Below are 21,680 nucleotides of genomic sequence, written 5' to 3'. Positions count from 1 at the left end.
GGGGACCTGGTCCTATATTTATGAGGCTAATATATTTATGAAGGTAATAAGCTTTCTTAAGAACATTTAGAGTTGGGCCAAGAAGCAAACAACATAGCTGGAGTCCCCTCTGGTTAAAATCATGGCACTTGTTTTTCAGGGATCCATAGTGGGTCAATATGATAGAGCATGATCATTTATTTTCACCCCAATGCCCATATAGCTGTACAAACCATCCTATTTATTTTCAAGGTGGTAGAGAAATAGTTTTAATAAATACTATTTATTTAATACTATTAAGGACCCATAACAGGTTCATAATACTTTATGGACCCATTATGCTGGGCCATTTAGGATGTTCAAAACAGAGTATCTACGAAAAGATAGGCATGCAAAAGGACTTTCAACAAATTTTGGAAAAATGTGAGCATGTTCTAACATGTCCCTTTAAAAGCTTTAGTAAAATATTCAAGAAACTCTAATCTGATTCTGTAGAAACAAAGGATTTCATCAGAAGTGGACTGAAATCTTCTCGAGTGTTAGTGAGTATTAGTCTTCATGTAACTGGTCTCCACTCTTACCTGGGAATCTGAATTGTACGCCTGCCCAGCTTTCTAAGGATGGCTCTCGACTACAGATTCCCATGGAGTCTTATTTCTGATGAACCCAAGTTCTGATCATGGGCATGCAAATGTGGACAACAGCTAGAAACTTACCTTCTTATAGGACAGCTCAGCCTGCTCAGAAGTGGAGTAATTGACCCAGCCTTTAAACTTCTCTTTCACCTCCTTGAATAGGCCATCTACACAGTCCTGGAGGAAGTGTTTGTAGTCAGCAGACTGACTGTTGCTCAGGTGTCCTAGTGCCTCCAGTGTGAGCGGCTTCAGCTCTTGTTCTGTGTAGGAATTGCGACATCGGCTCATTTCCTCGGGCACCTGGGAGGAGACACAAAGGTGGGAGAATGTACCCATGTCTATTCTCAGTGTCCAGCAGTGGGCAGAACTGATGGCCTGGAGCATCAAAGAGGTACAGGCAGACCAACCTCTGTATTCAACAGATGGTGGTGGCAGCAGGGTTCCCACTGACTTCACATGGTTCAGGAAGATACGGACAGAGCAGCTTCATTAACACACCTAAACACTTATTCTTATGTCAGGTCTTCTTCTTTACAAAGTTAGAGTAGGAGGGTAAGTAACTAAAACAGGAGTTACACTGATCAAAACATTTCTCAGATATAGAACTTTTGTGCTAGATAATTTTTGCTTTTCCTTTTTGTATTAAAGATGTGCAGGCTAGGCAATTTCATGACACGTTACTGACTTTATTAACTGTATACATAAATACAAATAGAACATTTTCAGGCTGTTCATATCTTCAGCCATAGAAGAGACTTTTTACTAAGACAAGAACAAGTATCAAGCTTACAATTTTGTCCCATTCACAATAGCCTGCATGTACACAGGAGCCAACCTTCCCACCTCCTTACCTGGAAAAGCTTCTTGCACTCTGCAATCATATGGGCCAGCCCTTGAGTGGCAGCAAGGTTTTCATTCAAGTCTTTCTGATCTGGTTTGCCCAAACTCTGTTTCCTTTGCATTACCCTAGATAGAAGAAATAAAGGAGGGGAATGAGTCAAATATGCATGTATCTTTCATTAGTGTAAAACTCATGGAACTCCAAGGGAAAAAAAACCAAAAAAAAAAACAAAACAAAACAAAACAAAACAAAAAAACTAAAAAAAATGTCCCACTGGTCTGTTTGTTGTTAAGTGGTTTAAGAGAGCTTTTATTTTGTTCACCAGTTTTTCAGTTTTCTCAACAGACACATACATGCAATCATGTACACACACACATTCACAAACATATCACTAAAAAACATATTTTTTATAAAATCCAGGCTAATTAAAGGCATTTGATAAACAGGTTCCTGCCTCACAGCTTGTAAGGATTGTGTCTCTGTGTGTTGAGGAACAAGAAAGCTTCTGAATGGTGCAGGGAGGGGACATTGGGAGTTGCCAGTCCCTCTTCCTACTATTTAAATGAACAGGATCCTCTTTACAGGTGAAGGACACATCTACTACTTCTTGGAGGTGGTGTCTTATTCTTATCTCCTACTCATCTCTGGTTCTCAATGCCTTTAAAGGTAGGATGCCTCAGCAAATTTTTAGAACTAGATAAAAGGGTATTCAAGGCATTGTAGGCTTTCAGGAACAAAACAAACTTCACTCAATATAATTAGGTCTTAGGTTCCTCCAGATCAGCTGGAGGGGTTAATATAGAGGCAATGGTCCAGTCATTCGCTACTTACTTTTATACTTCAATAGAAGTTTCCTATATAAAATATCCATGGTAAGTTAGGAAGTCAGGTTGGCTCTGCCATTGCTTCCTACCAGATACAGACAAGTTTCTTACAGCACCTTATTTTCTTCCTATGGACACCGGACACTCAGCTTCTTCAGGGGGTAGGACTGTCATGACGGCCAATTGAAAAGTCTGGTGCCAGGTTGAGAAGCAGTGCCTAACAAGTATCGCCTTTTGTTATTTTTCAGATCCCTTGACTTTCTCCACGGCATCTTCCATTTGTACACATGAATTCTAGCCAGAACTGTACACTATTATTGGCTTAGGTCAGGCCCTGAGTAGAAGAAATCTTGAGGCTCAACATTATCATCTGTTCTTTAAGATTTGGTTGTTTCAGTGGGAGGTGCTAGCTAGAAAGTTTGGCTTACTGACCATGCAGAGGCAAAGGCAACGGGGATCGACCATCCAGGATTTTACACTAGTAAATCTGCCTGGTCCTTTTCTGGCAAAGAGTACAGTGACATTATCATTTGCCTCAGAGTAAACACTGGCTATGTCAAAGCACCAGCCAATGTTTTGTCTCAAAACCCAGTTGTTAAGGGATTGTTAGAAGTAGGAAGGCACACTTTCTAGAAAGGACTGAGAGGAAAGGAAGCAAAGGATCGGGAGGCCCCACACTGTACATGAAGGAGGTCTCAGTTTCACTTGATGTAAGTAAGAAGCCAACAAGAATACGGGCACAACTCCAGGAGTCAGAAGAGACTGCATGCCACCTTGCTTCTGACCTGTACCTGGGAGAGGAATTCTCTCTCTTCAGGGTGTTGAGGTGGAAGAGGGAAGGCGCCAGGCACACAGCCAGATTGGTGGGCGTCATCTGGTTATCCTTCACAGCTGCTGTGACGTCGCTCAGGAAGTACAGGAGTGTCTGGAGAACCTCGCGGTTCTCATCGGGCAGGAGCATGATGGCGGCCTTGATGGCCTGGAGGCGCTGGTCCTTGGGAACATCTGCGGGGCACAAGCAGCAGCATCCCCTCAGTTTTTCCATATACGTGGCAGGGAAATATCTCAAAGCAAACATCAGTATCGAATATGGAACAAGCATTTGCAAAGAGCTTACTAGAGGTTAATGAGGAAGAACTCATGCACTGCCACCAGCATGCCTACCCTTACGTAGTTCCTGCCTTTTGGAGGAGTTAAAAAATTTCAGACACCCCCAGTACCAATGCACTCCCACATCTACCTCAGACGTCAGCTCCAGACGATTCCTGTACTTTCAGCTAATAACACAAAGCACTTTGTAAAGCCATTAAAAAAAAAAAAAAAAATCAGTGCTTTACAATTTCAGTTATTGAAATTCTTTTAAGATTCTTTTAATTCTTTTAAGTTTCAGTGAAGTTTTATACCTATAGACCAGAGGACAAGAACTCAGATCTCTTAGTATTGATTTGAATAGAAGGTTCACGATCTTTGGGAACATTCAGAATTTTAACTGAGTTGCTCATTCTTCAAATGGGAGAAACTGTCAAGACCACTCAGCCAACTCAAAAACCAGCCTGCTTTGCATAGCGATTTCTTCGCTTTTAGACACTACACCAAGACCTGATTATAAACGTGCGTATAATTATGCAAATACATAAAAGGCAAGCACACCTACATGATGATCTATATTAGGAAGTGCCGCACGCAACTTCTGGGTTTCCTTTACAAGACAACCCTTTAAAACAGTAAGTAGTGGAAAAAAATATCAAGTCACTCAAATGTAGTGCCACAGGACACACTGATTAAACAGCTCCATGGTTACACTACATAACAAATACCTTGGTGGGGAAAATGTGAGCTGTGTTTTCATAAAATACGAAAGGATGAAACAAATAATGAAATAATCCAGACCAGCTTCATTTCTCATAAAATGAAGTTCAGCATGCCAGCTCTGAAGACAATTTCAGCATTAAGAGAAGCTGCTTTTAAATCACATTGCTGTAATACCACTCTGAGCCAAGAAAAACACAAGGCTGTAAAAGCTATAATCCTGATCTTGGTCATTAATTTCAACAACTGTTTGCTTTAAGCTTTCTTAAAAGTGAGAAGGGTAAGGGTATTGTTTTCTCAAGTATTTCTGGCAAGGAGTCTGATGAATAACAGACAAAGATTATTTATTCATTTTACAGTGAGATGAAACACTCAGACACCTGTGAAATTTTAAGTACAACGGGCCTGCTAGAAAGATATACAAAAACTGAAAGAGAAAGTGAGGGGGATAGAAACTGATCAGTTTTGGAATTTGCTCTTTATCTGAACACTTAGACAACACTGTTCTAGAAAGACATAAAAGAAGCTGAACCAGAATGCAAAAATATATAATTGTTCCAGCCATTATAGTCTAATGATAAGAGTAATTTATATTCTCATAATTCAAAAAACACCCAGAAATCTGTCTCCCCGCCACACAGGCAAGGAATAAGTTGCTGACATATTTCTAGGAGGTTACCATATAGGTCTTTTTGTCAAAATATCATCATGAAAGGAAGTTACAAGCTTCAGTTGGTCCCATTTTCTCCCAAAGTCATCAATCTTAAGGCCAAAGAGCACTCACATTGGTAGATCTGGAGAAAGGTCTCTGAGAGCTTGTTTGTCATCAGTGGCTCAGGAAGGTCTCGAAAATACTGCTTCAGCATGTCTGCCACGTCATAAGCAGACTGCCCTTCATAGCTGACACAATCTGTAGCACTCTCATTCATCTGGCGCAGAGCCTGGATCCGGGATTTGACGCCCGATTTTCTAAAGAGCCCAACCTTTTGGAAAGAAAACCTTAGATGTCAGGACGAAAGCAATATCTTCCCCACAGATTGAGGACAAGAAGCATGGAGCTAAGCTCGCATGATGTCGCAGGATCCGCAGGCGGTGGCCCTCACCTGGTCCAGACAGTGGTTGCGGAGGTAGCGCATGGCCTGCTGGATGCTCTGAGGCAGGGGCTGTCCGGTGCGCTGCACATTGACTGTCAGAGGAACCCCGAACACACTCCGGTCCTTGTAGTCTGGAACCTTGATCCTTTTCATGAACTTGGGCACAGCCCTGTTTAGAGAACATGGTGGTGGGGGATGTGTTTATTTGATAATCCACACTTGCCCTCCTCTGTAGGTAAGCTCTAGTCTTTGCTAATAGCAACTAAATTTAAATGAGATAAAGGGACCAATCCTGTTTCTTGCCCTTATTAGCCACATTTTGCATGATCATTGGCCATTTGTAGCTAGTAGATACTGCACTGGACTGTGCAAACATAGAATATTCCTATCACCATTGACAGTTCTGCTCTCGCTGTTCTAAAGGTAAGACTCAGTCACATTTCCTTGGCTTGGCATTGTCCTTTTACTGTTGACCTTGGAAACTAGAGTGGGTATTCCTAAGGGATCCAATGGGCTTCCTTAGAAAATGGTGGTACAAGAAAGAAAAGCAGAAAACATGTAAAGGTCTAATTAGGTACTTTGATAAAGAGTTTGAAAAACATGATCCAAGAAAGTTGGGATAAAAAGATTCAGGCAATGGAGCATGAGAAAACAGCAAACACATGAGGTTGGTCTAAAATATTAAGAACCAAGTCTAGAGTGGAATAGCGAAGGACCCTGCTGATGATCCCAGAGACCCAAAAATCCTCAGGTTTCTAAGGAAACAAGGAAATGGAACAATAGGGATTTTGTGAGCCTACCCCAGACTCCCTGGAGTCATGAAGCCAGCTCTACCCCAGCAGTATAAGGAACAGCAGGAAGCCCATGTCATACATTTAAGGCTGTCAAGCAGACATTTGAGCTCTACAGATGACCCCTTTGGGTGAGAAAAGAAAGGGCAATGCCAAACAAGACAGAAACTTTGGGCAGATTTTTTCCCTGTAACATGGATTCCCACGGATTCCCCACACTGCCAGGCTTTTACATTTGGTTTTGACTCATTGGAAAAACTGACCAGAACTCAAGAAGTACTAGGGACTTTAAGATTCTTGAGGGTTTGGTGGGAAGGGGGTGGGTAGTTCTTTAGAAAGGAGAATCCAAAATATGCAGTTTTAAATAGCCAGAAGGGAAAATATTATCCTAATGCACGAAGGAGCACCACAGAAGGCAGACTGCCTGACTTTTCACCACCATGACAGAGTACCGTTTATAGCTCTAGGAAAGGTACAGCTAAAGAGCAGGGCCAAATTTGTATTTCCATATAGTTCAAGTACACGGTATTGTGGCTAGAAGTGTGCATAATACGCACTTTGTTGGGGCAGAAAGCTTCGCTGCGGAATGTGGAAAGAACACATTACGCTCCCCACTGAGAATCTGAGGCATGTAGGGGTAAACTGGTCAACACTTATTTCTGTCATTCAGAACAAACAACTTCTGTATTTAGTGAGGCTCTCATAACATGCGCCTTTCACAGGAGGGGCTTTGACGCTGCAGCTCCGCTCACTGCACATCTTGAGGAGAGAGCAAGACCAGCTACCTGGCTCTGCAGACGCTGAGGCAACTTTGGTCTGTTATAAAGCATGCTCTTGAAATGGGCTGCTTCTAACTGAGGAACACCCCGAGAAGTCTGACCGAGAAGACTTAAGGACACCAAGCGGGTACTGCAGAATGCCCTGAGCAGTTCTTAGCTTTGCACAAGAACAGAAAAATTCCTATGTACGCAGGTCAGGTCACAGAGCCCACCCAACCCATAGTCCACAGTCAACACTGTACACAAGCAAGGCTGGCTTTTGAAAAGTAATTCCGAAGCAGTCGTCCAATAAATTTCACCTGTCTTTCAATATTTGTCTATAATATTCATAGTGCATTTCTTCAATGAATTATCCACCATTTGAATCTCTTTGATGGGAAAAATTAATACCCTTTGTACATGTAGATTTTTGAGTGGTCCTTTAAACATTCATAGCCAAAATGATTTCCAGTGACCAAGTAGTGTTCATCAAACATTTCAAGGATGATCTCATGATACTTCAACACTTTTCTTTCTTTCCTTCCATACATGTGACCTGATGTTCTACAGATAGCTCACTACTGTGGGTTATTTCTGCCCAAGGAAAGCAAGTGCCTGTACCATGTGATGTGAGAATAACAGATTCTCAACTCCATCAAGGGTAATTTGTCATTTTATGAGAAGAAAACTTCTTTTCATGCATAAATCCAAGTACCCTGATATTTCTAAAATCCCACTAGCTTCAGGACTACTGGATGCTGCCTATGCATGAAGACTACATGAGGACTGGTGATGAGGTATTAATAAAAGGCACAGCTGTTGTATGCTAGGGTTGGGACGGCCTCAAGTTGATGGCCAAATACATCACTTGCAGGGCAGTTTACCAAGAAGTGTAAGCTCTTACCAGCTGAAACCATGCTTGTTAGAAGGTGTGTATCTTTCCAGCAGGGCTGTCAGCTTCAGAAGTGAGTATTTCTGCAGTAAGTTCATCTGGGCCACAGACTGGCAGTTAATCTGCAGAGATACAGAGTTTAGGCTTGGCCGATGAAAGCTCTGGAAACTGTGCCATCTCAGTCTGTGCCTGGAAGAGAACAGGGCAAAGCACATGAGCACAAAAGCTTTTTAATAGTAAATACAAACTGGGTCCTGAACTGCTTGCTGGTACGTTAGCAAGTGAGAGGACTCAACTGCCATTTCAGTCCCATTATCATCCTGTGGCAAAACATGTGGTCATTCCGAGGTATCAACAGGGCATCGGTTCTAGGACACCCTGGGATAACCACATCTACAGGTGCTGAAGTCCCTGTAGAAGACAGCATAGTATTTGCTTAGACCCTATACACATCCTCCTCTTCATTTTCTGGTTAATTATACTGGGGATAGAACCTAAGGCCTTTTCACAGAGCTACATCTCCAACTTTTCTTATTTTTATTTTTTGAGACAGGGTCTTGCTAAGTCACTGAATTGCCTAGGCTGTCATCAAACTTGTGACCTTCATGCCTCAGCCTCGGGCATGTACCACTGTGTCTGGCTTCTCTATGTCAATCACCTCTAGATTACTTATAATACCTAAGACACTATATATACTTCGTAGTTGCTTTCCCAGACATTTCTGATCTGTACTTGGGTGAATCCATAAGTACAGACAGAACTAATGGATTAGGAGGGCTATCTGGGCACAACATAAAATTCATCATTTAACCATTTCATCTTTGGTAGTAAGTGTACCTACACTGTGGTGTAGCCACAACTATGCTCTATCTCCATTTTTTTTGATCTCACCCAACAGAGAGTCAGTATCCGCTAATTTATACCCCTTCTTTTACAGTGTTGGGGGTTTCCTGCCATAACATCTTCCTTAGGAATTTACATGGCTGTGGATGTCAGTGTCCATTCCATGGCCAGCAGATGCCAGCAGATGCCCTACTGATCGGACCACCACCCCAAGCCTAGAGGGAGGAGGAGCATGGCTCTCACCTGTTGCACCTGGTCAAGGAGGCCCCCACCCCAGAGTCCCTTCTCTCTGGAATGTCCGCAGGCTCTTCAGCCTCATTCAGGGAGTTGCCTGTGCTGTCCAGGTCACTGGGTGTGACTCGGTCATTGTCTACATCCAGGTGTATCTGCTTTGGAGACGATGGGCAAGGAGAGACAGAGTCCAAGGCTGAGTCGGAGTCTCCCTCATCTGAGAACTTCTCAGACCACTGGTTGACTATGCGCTGCATTCCCTTCACATGGTACAGGATGTCATCCAGCTCAGGGAAAATGTCCTCATTCTCCAGGTCAGCCAGGTTGCCTGAGCTGGAATAGAGGATGGAGCCTGGCACGTTGTCATAGATACTCAGGCGGCTGCTCATGGAGCTGGAGGAATTGCGTCTCTTCAGTTCCTTGGGGTTGTCACTGCTGTTTTCCCTCCTTAGGCTGATGTGGCCAGGGCCATGGAAGCTTCCCGTCCTCCAGTTCACAGAGCTGTTGCTCCCTGTGGGACAGAAACTGCTGTTGGAGAGGGCCTTGGGGAAGGTACCAGGCTTGTGATCCTCTGGGATGTAGAACACTGTGTCTTCTGGGTAGCTCTCCTGGTTCTTAAAGTTCTGCTCCATCACATTGTTAAATGCAGACTGACTCAAAGGATCAAAGCCTTCGAGATACATGCCCACCCGCTTGTTGCACGTGCTGAGGCTGCGAGTCCTGGTGACAGGGCTGGGCGTGCTGACAGCACTGCTGGTCTCCGACTGGCTGCTGCTACTGCTGGTCTGTGTGGAGTTGGATATGCTTCTCTTTCGTACCATGGGGACATTGATGTGATTGCCATTAAGGGCTGAGATCTCCACGCAGTTCAGCTGCTTCAGCTTCTCCTCATTTATTCCTTCTTGCAGAATGGGCCCACTGATGATGAGCCCCAGCTTGGAGGGCGCTTTGTGCTTGCTGTGGTGGGAGCCCTTGAGCTTCAAGCTCTCCATCCGTTTCAGCAGACTCCGTGTCTTGGACTTGGTGCTTTTCTCATGGCCTTTCATGCTGAAGTTGAAGCTGGACAGTTCCTTGGGAGAAGGCAGGCTGCAGAAAGAGTCATCGTTGCCTGGAAAGTGGCTAGAGGAGCAGACACTGATGACAGAGTTAGTCCGGGGTGTCGCAGCTTCCCCACTGAGGGGCACATGGGTGTGGACACTGCTAGTGCTACTCAGGCTGAGCACAGAAGCCACCTCCTGGCGCTCACTGAGGTCAGTCAGCATGCTCTCGTGGCTCATGGCATTCTTCAGGTGGGAATCATCTGGGGACCCTGGGATGGGGTCCTGCTTTGGAGAAAAGACGTCAAATTCTTCAAGCCGGGACCACCTCTTGCTGTCCCTCTGGAAAGTCCACTTGCCACTTATTGCACAAGGCTCATCTTCATCTGAATCCTCACTCTGTAAAGACAAAACAGGGGCTCTTATATGCTGCAACTGGTGGGCAGCAGGGGCCAGGAATGGGCTAAGGAGCAGGAGATTGCCCTAAAGATGTCACCAATATCAGCTCCCTTTCTTTATTACTTTTGGTTAAAGTAACAAAGATGTATTGAAAGACTCTAACTGGAGAAACTCTGAGGAGGTATTAAAAGCTAATTTAGTTATTGTATTAAAACTCTGAGTACACAGGCTGTTCTTTGATTGCTTACAGAGGGACCCTCTGAGATTGGTGAAAATTCCAGACATGCAAACTGCAGAAATTCCAGATATTCTGAACCGGAGTCAGCAACCATGGGACTCTCTCTGGGCTAACTTCAGTTCTTTTATCTGTTGATGGTATGTGTTTATATTCCCTTTTGCCAATTCAAAAAGTAGTTTTTCAAACAAGAAGAAGAGGAACAACTCAAAGGTGTAATTATTCTCAAAATTTCAAGATCTCACAGTGAATTAATGGAGACCAAAGAAGATAAGCCATCACATGTCCTAGGCCAAGGCTCTGTCACCTCTTACCAGCTCTTCTCTCCCTCCCCTGCCAGGGCTTCTGCCACCACTGTCCTGTGCATTTTCACCTCAGACAGGCTCCAGGCAATTTGACAAGGCTTCACAAATACCCAGTCCTGACAGCAGGGGACATTTCTAAACACCAAACATCTTTCCTGATTGTGCCTGATTTATGTGTAGGACTCAGGAACTTGCGGTCACAGACTGGGGCATGCTGGCCTTTTCGGTGGGATATCAAAGGTACAATTCAACATGATGGTATCTCTGCACTGGGGTAGAAAATATCAGATGGCCCCAGTTTCACAGGACAGTGAGTAGAGAGCATTAAGCAGTGACTTGGGGACTTTTCTCCACACCTCAGTGGATGCTAAGGTTACATACAGTTCATTTGTTTAAGAAGTTTTCATTCTTCAAGGAGGCAACTTACTGCATGTCAAGGACTCTAGGATAATTAAAATGTGTGCTCCAAGCCCTCCGAAATATGTTCTTTGACAAACTTATTCCTGTTTACTCTAATTTGTGACATTAACTCCCAGCTCTACGCCCACCTTTTCTCCTAAGATCTCATAAAAGGACCTCACAACTCACACGCAGAAAAAAATATCACCTAATTCAGTTACTGCCACCACTGAATGCAATGTGTGGGGTTTCCAACCCTCCCCACTTCCTCCCCCAGTTCCTTTCCTCCCTTCAATTCGCTTATGGTTCTTCAAGATCGCCTTTCATCCTGATAGCTTTGAAATGCAATTTATTTGGGAAGACCGCAGAGTTCTTAAAGAATGTTAGCTTTACTTTCTCCAGGGAGCAGTGACTGCAAAGATCCAGTGAGATTCATTAAGCCTATTGCTTTATTACATAGTATTGAGTTAACTAGGAAAAGTGATAGATGATTTCTCCAGGTCAAAAACCATAGATAAGACAGTCTACTGGCTGGCTGCAACTCTTAGTTTCAAATGCCTAAGACTAGCCAGCCACTGGTAAGTTTTACTGGATTACAGTATTGAAAATAGAGAAGCTTTGCAATGAAAAATAAAAAAGTTTTGGGAAATAAAACCCATTAGAACACACATGATCACATATGATTTGCCTTTTATGCCCCTCTATCCTATCATGTAATTTATATACTCACTCTTTTCCGATGAGGGCTGATTTCTAGTTTCATCACTGCACATTTGTTTAAAGTATTCAGACGTCTGCGGAGCAAAGAAATCATATCAGCAAAGAAAAGGAACCACCAATGGGTAAGTAAATACTCTTCCAAAGACATGATACATTTAGTAAGTTTTTGAGCTCAGTAATATCAAGAGTTTAGATGACTCCATTAGAATCTTCTTTTGTATTTCTTAAGATTTTTCACTTAAATTTAATTTTTTCCTGTTTTATATATATAGCAAAACAGCACTCTGCAATGACACTTGTCAGGTACCTTTAATTCTTCTAAAAGCTCCCACACTGAGCCGGTAGGTAACAGCAGTTAGGCAGGCTCCACATCAAGAAATAAGAGCCTACCACGTCACTCTTCATAGAAACAAGAACGTCAACCTTGCCCCACAACACTATATTTTACCTCACATCAAAATTTGAATGAAAAAATATGCTTCAGTTATCTTCAAATAATAATTTCAAGACAGTTTATAAAAATTTTTGGTTGCTCACAGGAAGAACAAATTTGAGGCATCTTTATTACCCAATGACTTTTTGTAACCTTTTTCCCAGAAGAGCACGTTAACAGCAACGATGACAACGGTACAAATGATAACTTAAAAAACTTTTATTCTGTAACATCCATGATAAAATCTTATAGAATTCAAAAATAGACACTGAGATAAGATCTTTCTTTGGAGCAATAATCTTTTTATTTTTTTTATTTTTTTGCGGAACCAGGGATTGAACTCAGGCCCTTGCACTTGCCAGGGAAGTACTTATTTTACTGAGCCATCTTCCTGGCCCTGGAGCTGTCTTGAAATTATTATTTCAATAAACTTATGGAATCTTTGAATACCCGTGAGAAACAGTAATGTCAATTTATTTATTTATTTATTTTATTTTTTGCGGAACTGGGGATTGAACTCAGGACCTTGCACTTGCCAGGCAAACACTTATTCTACTGAGCCATCTCCCCGGCCCAAAATCACAGTGTTTATCTTTTTTTTTTTTTTTAATGGCAGAACCAGGGGTAGAACTCAGGCCCTTGCACTTGCCAGGCAAGTGTTTATTCTACTGAGCCATCTCCCTGGCCCCTGTAATGTCAATTTAAAAGCAGGCAAATAGATGGCTCAGTGGCATAAACACCTGCCTGGCAAGTGTAAGGTCTTGAATTCAATTCTTGGTTTAAAAAAAAAATTGAGAAAAGTAGGCAAATAAGGCAGGGGCATAGCAAGTGCAAATAACTGGCTTTGATCTCTGGCCCTGAGAACAAACACAAACAAATAAACTCAGGGCAATAAGTGACTTTCATAAACAAAAGATTCAAAAGCAACTTGCAAGAATACTAACACATTAGGTACAAAGACTCGTTAAATTCAGATGTCAGACAGCTCTCCGGCAGTGGCAAGGACAGGCCTCCCACCCCCAACTGTCTCCCACACTCTCTGGGAGGCTAACACCAAGCCTTTCCCCACATCCTCTTTATGGCAGCAGCCTGCTGCACAAGTCTTCCCAGCATTTTTCAGCTTTCCTAGAATCTAACTCTTGCATTTTTACGGGACAGGAACACTTCACCCCTCATGCCTAAGCCAGTTACATGCTCTTTTCAAGGCTCTCTTCCTGATCCTGGTCTTACAACTTGCCTGACAACTGTGATGCACCAGGATAGAAAGTCTTTCTGCCTGACTGATAAGGCTGCCTTGGATTTCATAGATTAGGTTGAAACTTATTTATAAAATAAACACAGATAATGCAGATTGGCTCAGTTCAGAAAAATTAACTGTTGATAGGGAGGAAAGGAAAACACCTGAGAAGAAGCTTAAAGACTTTAAAAATGAGCAGGGGGGTGGGAGAATACGGTCTGTCTCTAAGGGGCATCAATTACTTAAATGACTTACACGCACAGTGTTTTAGTTCTCAAATATGTTCAAGATTTAAAGAATCCGGAATGTTTACAGTCAGTGTTAGGTCTGGTTTGCATTAATCAAACCTGTAATCAAATACCCACTTCACTCTATTTGGGCCTTAATGGTTGAGTGGTGTTTATAACCACATTTACTAGGCATGGAAGCCTATGGGGGTTGGGGAAGGGGGCTCACTTCACAAACTCTAAATTTGAGTCAAATAAAAAAGACCCAGGAGGCCAGTTTTATGAAGGTCAACTATATCTTTTTATGTTGGTAGTACCAAGCTAATGGCATAAGCATCTTGGTGTATACAGTTATTCCCTGGGGTTTCTGTGGTTTTTATTTGTTCTCTGGGACCTCCAAAGAATGCTTCCTGGTAGGACTCTGGTTACTTACAGAGATGCTGTGGACGTGAAGCAGTGGTTCTAGCTAGTAAATAAGTTGGTCTCGGAACTAGGGCAGAAGAGTGATTACCAGACACTGGGAAAGACAGAGAGGAAGAACAGAGGGTGATTATAGGGGCCCTCTTATAAGAAGAAGGAGGAAAACAAAGAACGATTTTGCAAGTGGGACTTGGCAAATAAAGATTGTTTTCATTCTTAAAGATCTTTTCTTATGATTAGCACAAATGCTTTTAAAAAAATTATTGAATGGTTAGATAGGAGGAGTAAGTTCCAAATGATCTATAGCACAAAACGTGAGTAGTTAACACGAATTTATGGAATATTTCAAAATAGCTAGAAGGTTGTTGAATGTCCCCAATAAAGGAAATGATAAATATCTGAGGGATGGATATGCTAATTACCTGCATTTGATCATTACTCTTTGTATATATGTATGAAAATGTCCAAGTGATGATGGGATACTTATTTTACTTTCTCATGACACTGGGTACTTTTTCTGTCATTGCTTTGGTCAATCACCTTTATTACAAGCATTTTACATACAACTATTTCAAAGCGTTCAGTTCACCAGGATCATCTCTTTGGTTAGTTAATAAATAAACGTGTTTATGCTTAAAAAAGGAAAGAGAAAATATCACACTGTACCCATAAATGTGTACAATTATTATATGTGAATTAAAACTAAAAAATAACTCTAGCTAGATGAATTGGGGTTTGCTCTGACACCCTTTCTATGTTATTAGCTCATCTTAATCCTAACAACTACCCTGCAGTGTAGGTATTGTAGTTCATCTTCATTTGAAAATGAAGAGATGGAAGCTAGGAGAGATCACAGGTTTTGTCACAAGCACATGATTAAAACACTGGCTTTGGTACCTGAACACAGGTTCTTCTGTGTTCCTTTTAAAACAGGTACTAATGACAGCAATAAAGGGGAGTAGTTTATATAGTAAGGATTCTTCAAATAAGTGGCTTAACATCAATAACCACCTCTCTAAAATTTGTGGTCACTTCCACCCTGAGGGTTTGCATGGGGCTCCCTGCATTCCGCAGGACACTGTGCTCTTACCTCGTGGGCAGGTGGTACCCAAGGGTACAGACAGTGGCTGGAGGTGTAAGGAGCCCAGGGAGAGCCATCTAAGGGCTAAGAACTTTGCCATAAAGAGCATAGCAGGCAGGGATTTAATTCAAAATAAAAGCAAAGGAAAGTATAAAAGGAGAAAGAGAAAGGAAACAAGAATAACTTCCTAAATAAGAACTGACAAAAATCATTTCGGTTTTTATAGATACTTTCTTAGAACTAGTACAGATGCCTTAAAACATTGCCTGCTTCCATCTAAACAGAGCAGAAATGCTAACAAGCCTAAAATCTACTCTAAAGAAGGCTCCTTAGTGTAAGTTGGACGTTTTAAGGGCTGATTTATTTATGTATTTGTTTATTTGTTTATAGTTCTGGGGACTGAATCCAGGTCCTTCCCACTAAGCTACATCACAAGCCCTTTTTATTTATTTTGAGACAGAGCCTTCCTAAATTTCCCAGGTAGCACTTGAATTTATAATCTTCCTATGTTGGCCTCCCAGAACACTGAGATTATAGGAATGGACCACTAGGCCTAGTTCAAGGGCTGTATGAAAACAAAGTGTACCTCAAAAATGACAGTGTAAATATCTATTTTTCATCCTACATGATGCTCAAAATTCTTTAATTTGTCTATAGGAGTCTGTTTTAATTCCAAAAGAAAATAGCAATTTGGAGTATATTTCTGAAGCTGTAAGAAGACGTTTTTTACAAGAGGTAATCCGTTGTAGGTCACAGTTGACAACATTATCAGCATATGCTTCAAGACAAGCTAATTAGTAATCCAGATACTGAGCATATCTCTTATAATCATGCCAATCACAGGATTAAATTATATGGCAAAGCTAGTATGACTCAGGAAAATGACAACTGTTCTTCAAAAAAAAAAAAAGAAACACTTTCTAATAAGAGTTATTATAATAACTCTTATTATAATAACTGGCTGGCACTCAAAATCCTCTGAATGTAGTAGTCTCAAGATTATAACTCTTGGGCTGGGGAGATAGCTCACAGTCTAAGTCCCTGCCTCGCAAGTGCCAGGACCCAGGTTCAATCCCTAGTACTATATGCAGGAGCCCAGGGGTGGTGAACTCCTATAATCCCAGCGCCGGGGAAGCTGAGACAAAAGGATCACTAAGAGTCTGAACTGCGTTATTTATTTATCCAATAAATAAATAAATAAATAAATAAATAAAATTTTTTTCTTTTGATCTCTCTCCTTTCCTTCCTTTATTCTTTTTCCTCTTTCTTTCTTTCTTTCTTTCTTTCTTTCTTTTTTTTTTTGTACTAAGGATTGAATTTACAACCTAGGGAAGTGCTCTGCCATGGACCTATTATTAGACTTTATATTTTAGACAATATTATTGTTCTCCAAAAATCTCAGTTTATGTTTACAAGTCTTCTGCACTGAGCAGAAAATTGTAAGAGACTGTCATCTTGTAGCTTTTTGATCAAGAGTTTTATGACTGGCAAATGTGCAGGAATATAAATTTCAATAAATAACACTACCGTATTCCCAACACCATTTCTACCATCCATGCATAAAATATGGGCCAATACAAAGGAAAAGAATTAGTGGAGAAGTGAAGTCCTAAAATGCTGTGAAGTTTTAAACAGTTTCTATAGCTGTAGCAGCACATTTATTTTACTTATGTTATGGTACCAAGAATTGAACTCAGGACCTTGCACTTGCCAGGCAGGCACTGAGGGGCTAAACTATATCCCCAGCTAGCACGTATATTTTAAATCACCTTTTCTACATAGTTTCAACCCAGAGACAGTTTCACAAATTACAAGGTGAACTTTCCAGCCCTCTTACAGCTGTATCATTTGCTGGCTCGGGAATGCTGCAGGCTGAGAAGGCATTTGCAACAGGCAGGTCTAGCCAATGAGGGGATAGCACATAATCAGCAAAAGAAGGATCCCAACTACAGCCTGGACAGCTCCCAACTTGCAGTGCAGTTCACAGGAGGGTCCCAGCTCTGGTCTTTTTCTACCTGACATCTGTAGGGCCTCCCAAAAGGGGAGTCATTTCCACGTAGTCTTGCTTCTGTGAACACGTGGACAAGGGCCTTCGTGCTTCCCACTACAAACCAGTGGATGGCTGCTTCTATGCATTCTCAAGAATTTCTTTTTGAAAAGGAGCGTGCAATCCACTCTGGGCCTGAGAGTTTAATTTTTGAAGTGCGTGACACCCCCCAGTGCATTTCCTTCTCACAACTCACCTATGGTATGTTATTCTACATACCAGAAAACCAAGCCTCACCAGGAGACGTGGCAAACTGGCTTCCCATCAAGCACTAATTTCTTTTAGGCTTTCTTTTCACAAAAGATTTAGGAATACAGATTCATTTTCTTCACTGTAGACGACTTCTCCAGTGCTACTTATAGTCTATGTAAATTACAAAGTAGATGCCCTTTCCTTTATTAAAGCAAAAGTACTTAAAAAAATCCAAAAAAAACCCCCCAAAAAACAAATTCCCAAAACAACACACTGAGCATCTATAGAAGGCTTCATTCTTTCTCAAGTTCCTTGGGAGAACCAAGTTATTTAAAAGAGTTCTCTAAGGGCTGACAAGATAGCTCTGTAGACTAAGCTCCTGTTTAGGCAACGAGGGACCAGGGTTCAGTCCGTGGTACCATATGCTGTGCTGGCCCTGCCCCTGGGTGCGCTGAGCCCGCCATCGAGACCTGACGTGGTAGCACATGCTTGTAATCTCAGCAGTGGGAAGGTCTAAAACAGGAGGATCACTACAAGTACATTAAAAAATAAAAACAGTTCTTGAAGGTGCAAACAGAAGTACACAAGACTTGAATTATGGCTCTTGGGCCTGGAATGTGGCAGTGATACTTTTATAGCCCAGAAAATCCTCAACCATTGATGCTGCTTGGAGGGCCCATTCCCGGAAAGGCTCAAAGTGTGGAGTCGATGGTCTGACACACACTTACATGTTTCCTAAGATGCATCTTTTGAGTGACCTCATTCATGGGTATTATCACCAGAGATGAATTGAAAATAAATTAATTTTGACCCATAGCTAAGTGGGAAAACATTTTAACGATGTCTGGAGTAGTTGATATTCCAGATGCAGACCTCTTTTCTTCTCCGTACTGCACTGGTGATACTTTTTTATTCCACATGACATAACTATGATATTACATAACTCCAGTTGGAGGACTTGGAATTCGCTCTGTTCCAGAAAACATGTGCATTTAGTTCTGCTTGAAAAGTTGAGAGTGTTTCATTGGTTAGTACGGGATTTTTTTTCTTCCTTAAACCCTGAGACCTAGTCTTTTCTATGTGATGTTCTAAACACCCCACCATTCTCCTAAACTACTACTTAAGTTGCCTGCTTCAAATAACACTGTGTTATGTAAGAAAAATAACAGCATGCTCTCACATAGCTACCACTGAGAGAACGGTGGTTTGGCAACCTGGGATGAGATTTTTTTCTTTTTTTAAGAAAAAAATGTGATAACTTAACTTTCTTAGAACAATATCCAGTATTATTCTACCTTAATGATAATTTGTGAAGTTAAAAATAAATATTGAAATCAAAAGAGAATCTATTTTAAATGTATAATCAAATTAAAATGTGACTTTTACTCACATATTATTCCTCCCCCCCTAAGAATTCAGCTGTTAGGGCTTTTAGGTTTGGAGAAAGATTATGAAGGATGAATAATCTAAGAAGAGTAAAACTGTCATGAAAGGCTTGAAAGGATAATCATTACCCTATCACCATCCATCTTAGACTTTATTGCTTCTGCTTCACTAAAACGTCCACACTGCTCCTCAGCCTAAAGGGACACCAGCACGGCAAACAGGGACTTCTGATAGCTTTATTCACATTCACGTCAGTGCTCATTTACTGCCTGCCTCCCCTATGTTAAAGGCTGAACTAAGTTATTTTACAGCCTACTTAATCCCCAATTTACTACAGTATGATGGAGCAGCCAGAGAGTCTGAGGAGCCTGCCTGGGACTCAAATGATAGTGTTGACTCCACAATGCCGTGAACCTTGTCCCTCGCTTTGTTACTCTGAATGTGTTATTTCCACTCAATATAACAGCTTTGGGCCAGCCAAATAGCTCAGTGGTTTAAAGTGCCTGCTTAGGCAAACACAGTGGCTGGGGTTCAATCCCCAGCCTGCCGTGCTGGCCCGGACTCCGGGGCGCACTGAGATGGCATTGAGACTGGGTGTGGTGATGCACACCTGTAATCCCAGTGCCTGGGGAGCTGAAAATAGGAAAATCACTATCAGATCTACGTAGAGAGACCCTGTAGACTCTGTAGACCCTTATTAAAAGATACAACGCCCCCTCAAAACAAAACAAAACAAAAAAGCTTTGAATTTGTGATGGTGCCTTCTTGGATCTTCAAAGTCAATTAGTGTAATGCTGCTGAGCTATCTCACTGGCCCCTCATTATCTCTTAAAAAGAAAATCTCATTCCAAGTTTCCAAATTTCTAGAGTCAAAATATAGTACTACTATAAAATTATGGAGTGGTACTATTTAAGTAACTCTGGAGAGAATGTGGAGATGGTATTTTAATGATAATACACACAGCATTTTCCTTCATTTTAGTTAAAGGCTTAGGGTTTATAGCAAAATAAATCACCGTACCCTTTGCTAATGAAAGACTGTATCTATTTGGAACAAAAAAAATTAAACCCTAGTGATTAATGAGTACTGTATTTTTTTCCCCCAGAACTGGGGGCTGAACTCAGGCCAGGCAAGCGCTTATTCTACTGAGCTATCTCCCCAGCCTCAAGTACTGTATTTTTGGATTCAGTAATGAAACTGAAAATTCTCAAATCATTGCCACTTACCTGCATAAGGCCTCAATGGCATCTCTGTCCAAAAAGTCATGCTCTCTCTTGACCAAGGTGATATCAATGGGGAACAGGAGATCTGTAAGCAAATCAAAGTGAACCCATTTACTGAATACCTAGGTTCTTGCTGCACTGAGCTAGGGAGTGAACTCCCAAAGGGACACACTGGGTATCTATATAACACTTTAATCCTTATTAGTTCTTTGGGAGAACAATTTTCTGTCAGTACCTAAAACAGCTCCAAAATAGTTGGAACTCTAGTGTTGCATCTTTTCCAGGAGACCTGGTTCCAAACACTGTTGCAGCAGTCAATAATTCCCTGCTATAAATGATAATCAAAGCCAGAGAGAGTAGAATAAAGACTCACACTTATATAGTGTGGCTTTTTTTTTAAAAAATGCATGTGTTTGCTCATGTGTAATCTGAGAATAGGTCATGAAAATAACACAATAGAACAAGAAAAAAAACAAAACAATGATACCTGGCCAAAGAAAGATCTAGAGAAAAGTAGCCAGGCATAGTCATGGGGCTAATCCACTTGTATGACATCAAGAGTTAAAGAGAATTCAAAATACACTATTTTAAAACTAGCATTAGTACTTCAATATAGCTTCTTGGGGAGATTATCTAACTCTCTTTGTTTTTTTTATTTTTGGTTGTTTTTTTTTTTTTGCTCTTCGAATGCCTTCAGGGCACTTTTGGCTAGTTGGAGTGTTGTGGGGATCGAACTACAGCAATCTGAGGCTGACAGGTTTGTGGAAGCAGCAACTTAAAGAACTGAGCTAGGTTCAGGGCCCCTATCTAACTCTCTTTGGAAACCAAGTTATAAAGTGACTATAGAATAACTGAAGTCCAAATCCCTTAATCTGTAGAAGATTTCAATTCTCTCAGAACAAAAAATAACTTATATGAGCCTGAAGTGGAAAGTCCACAGAAAAATTTCTTTCCCTTGTAGAAAGTAGAACAGTGGTTACTATAGCCGGGGAAGGGATGTAAGACACAGTAGGTGATGAAGAGGGTTCCGCGGGATGCAGCTGGAGAGTAGGGCTAGGCTCTTAGCACAGCAGGGTGACTATGTTTGATAACAATTAATTGTATATTTCAAAATAGTACTTAGAGAGAATTCTGGATGATCTTTTAACACACACACACACACACACACACACACACAAAAACAAAACAAAACAAAACAAAACAAAACAAAAAAACAAAAAACAAAAAACGCTCAAGAGATTCATTGTAAGATAGTAATGCTGCTGGGATGACTTCTGTATCTAATTCACCGCCACTGGTTTTACAGAGTTTTGCAGAACCTCTTATTTCTACTATTGCATTTCTTGGGAAAAATGCTCAGAATATCTTTAAAAAAACACTGTTGGAAGCTATCATAATGAGTACTAATTTACTATTTTTTTTATTTGTTTCTCCCATCATGGGTATTTTGTCCAGTATTATATTTTATTTTTTTTCATAATCTTATTGAGAAACAAATAGCAATGGGACAGTTTCAAATCAAATTGGTAGGACAGTTTCAATAATTAACACATTGCATACTGTCTTCCTAGTGGTTTTTTCTTGTACAAGATGCAGACATGATATCCTATTTACAAACACTATTAGAACAAATCCCTTTAT

General features: G+C 41.2%; 1 protein-coding gene across 3 annotated transcripts in view; it reads right to left on the bottom strand.

Moving 5' to 3' along the window:
- Nucleotides 1–21,680, bottom strand: part of Dlc1 (DLC1 Rho GTPase activating protein) — a 211,145-nt gene that overhangs the window by 5,734 nt on the left and 183,731 nt on the right. For 2 of the 3 annotated variants that reach the window (XM_023717632.1, XM_023717633.1), the window contains exons 3-11: nt 20,043–20,124; nt 11,803–11,866; nt 8,710–10,133; nt 7,636–7,812; nt 5,192–5,351; nt 4,873–5,071; nt 3,065–3,284; nt 1,466–1,580; nt 696–914 (exon numbers count right to left, since the gene is read on the bottom strand). In XM_023717632.1, the coding sequence (XP_023573400.1) occupies nt 696–914; nt 1,466–1,580; nt 3,065–3,284; nt 4,873–5,071; nt 5,192–5,351; nt 7,636–7,812; nt 8,710–10,133; nt 11,803–11,866; nt 20,043–20,124 (2,660 nt within the window). The remainder of the gene's footprint in view (nt 1–695; nt 915–1,465; nt 1,581–3,064; nt 3,285–4,872; nt 5,072–5,191; nt 5,352–7,635; nt 7,813–8,709; nt 10,134–11,802; nt 11,867–20,042; nt 20,125–21,680) is intronic. The other variant, XM_004633278.2, reaches the window with a different exon arrangement.

The sequence above is a fragment of the Octodon degus genome, unplaced genomic scaffold, assembly GCF_000260255.1.
Source record: "Octodon degus isolate 3935 unplaced genomic scaffold, OctDeg1.0 scaffold00053, whole genome shotgun sequence".
In the NCBI taxonomy this organism is placed as follows: domain Eukaryota; kingdom Metazoa; phylum Chordata; class Mammalia; order Rodentia; family Octodontidae; genus Octodon; species Octodon degus.
The sequence above is the reverse complement of the archived record's forward strand: the minus strand, read 5'-3'. Positions and strand labels throughout refer to the sequence as shown.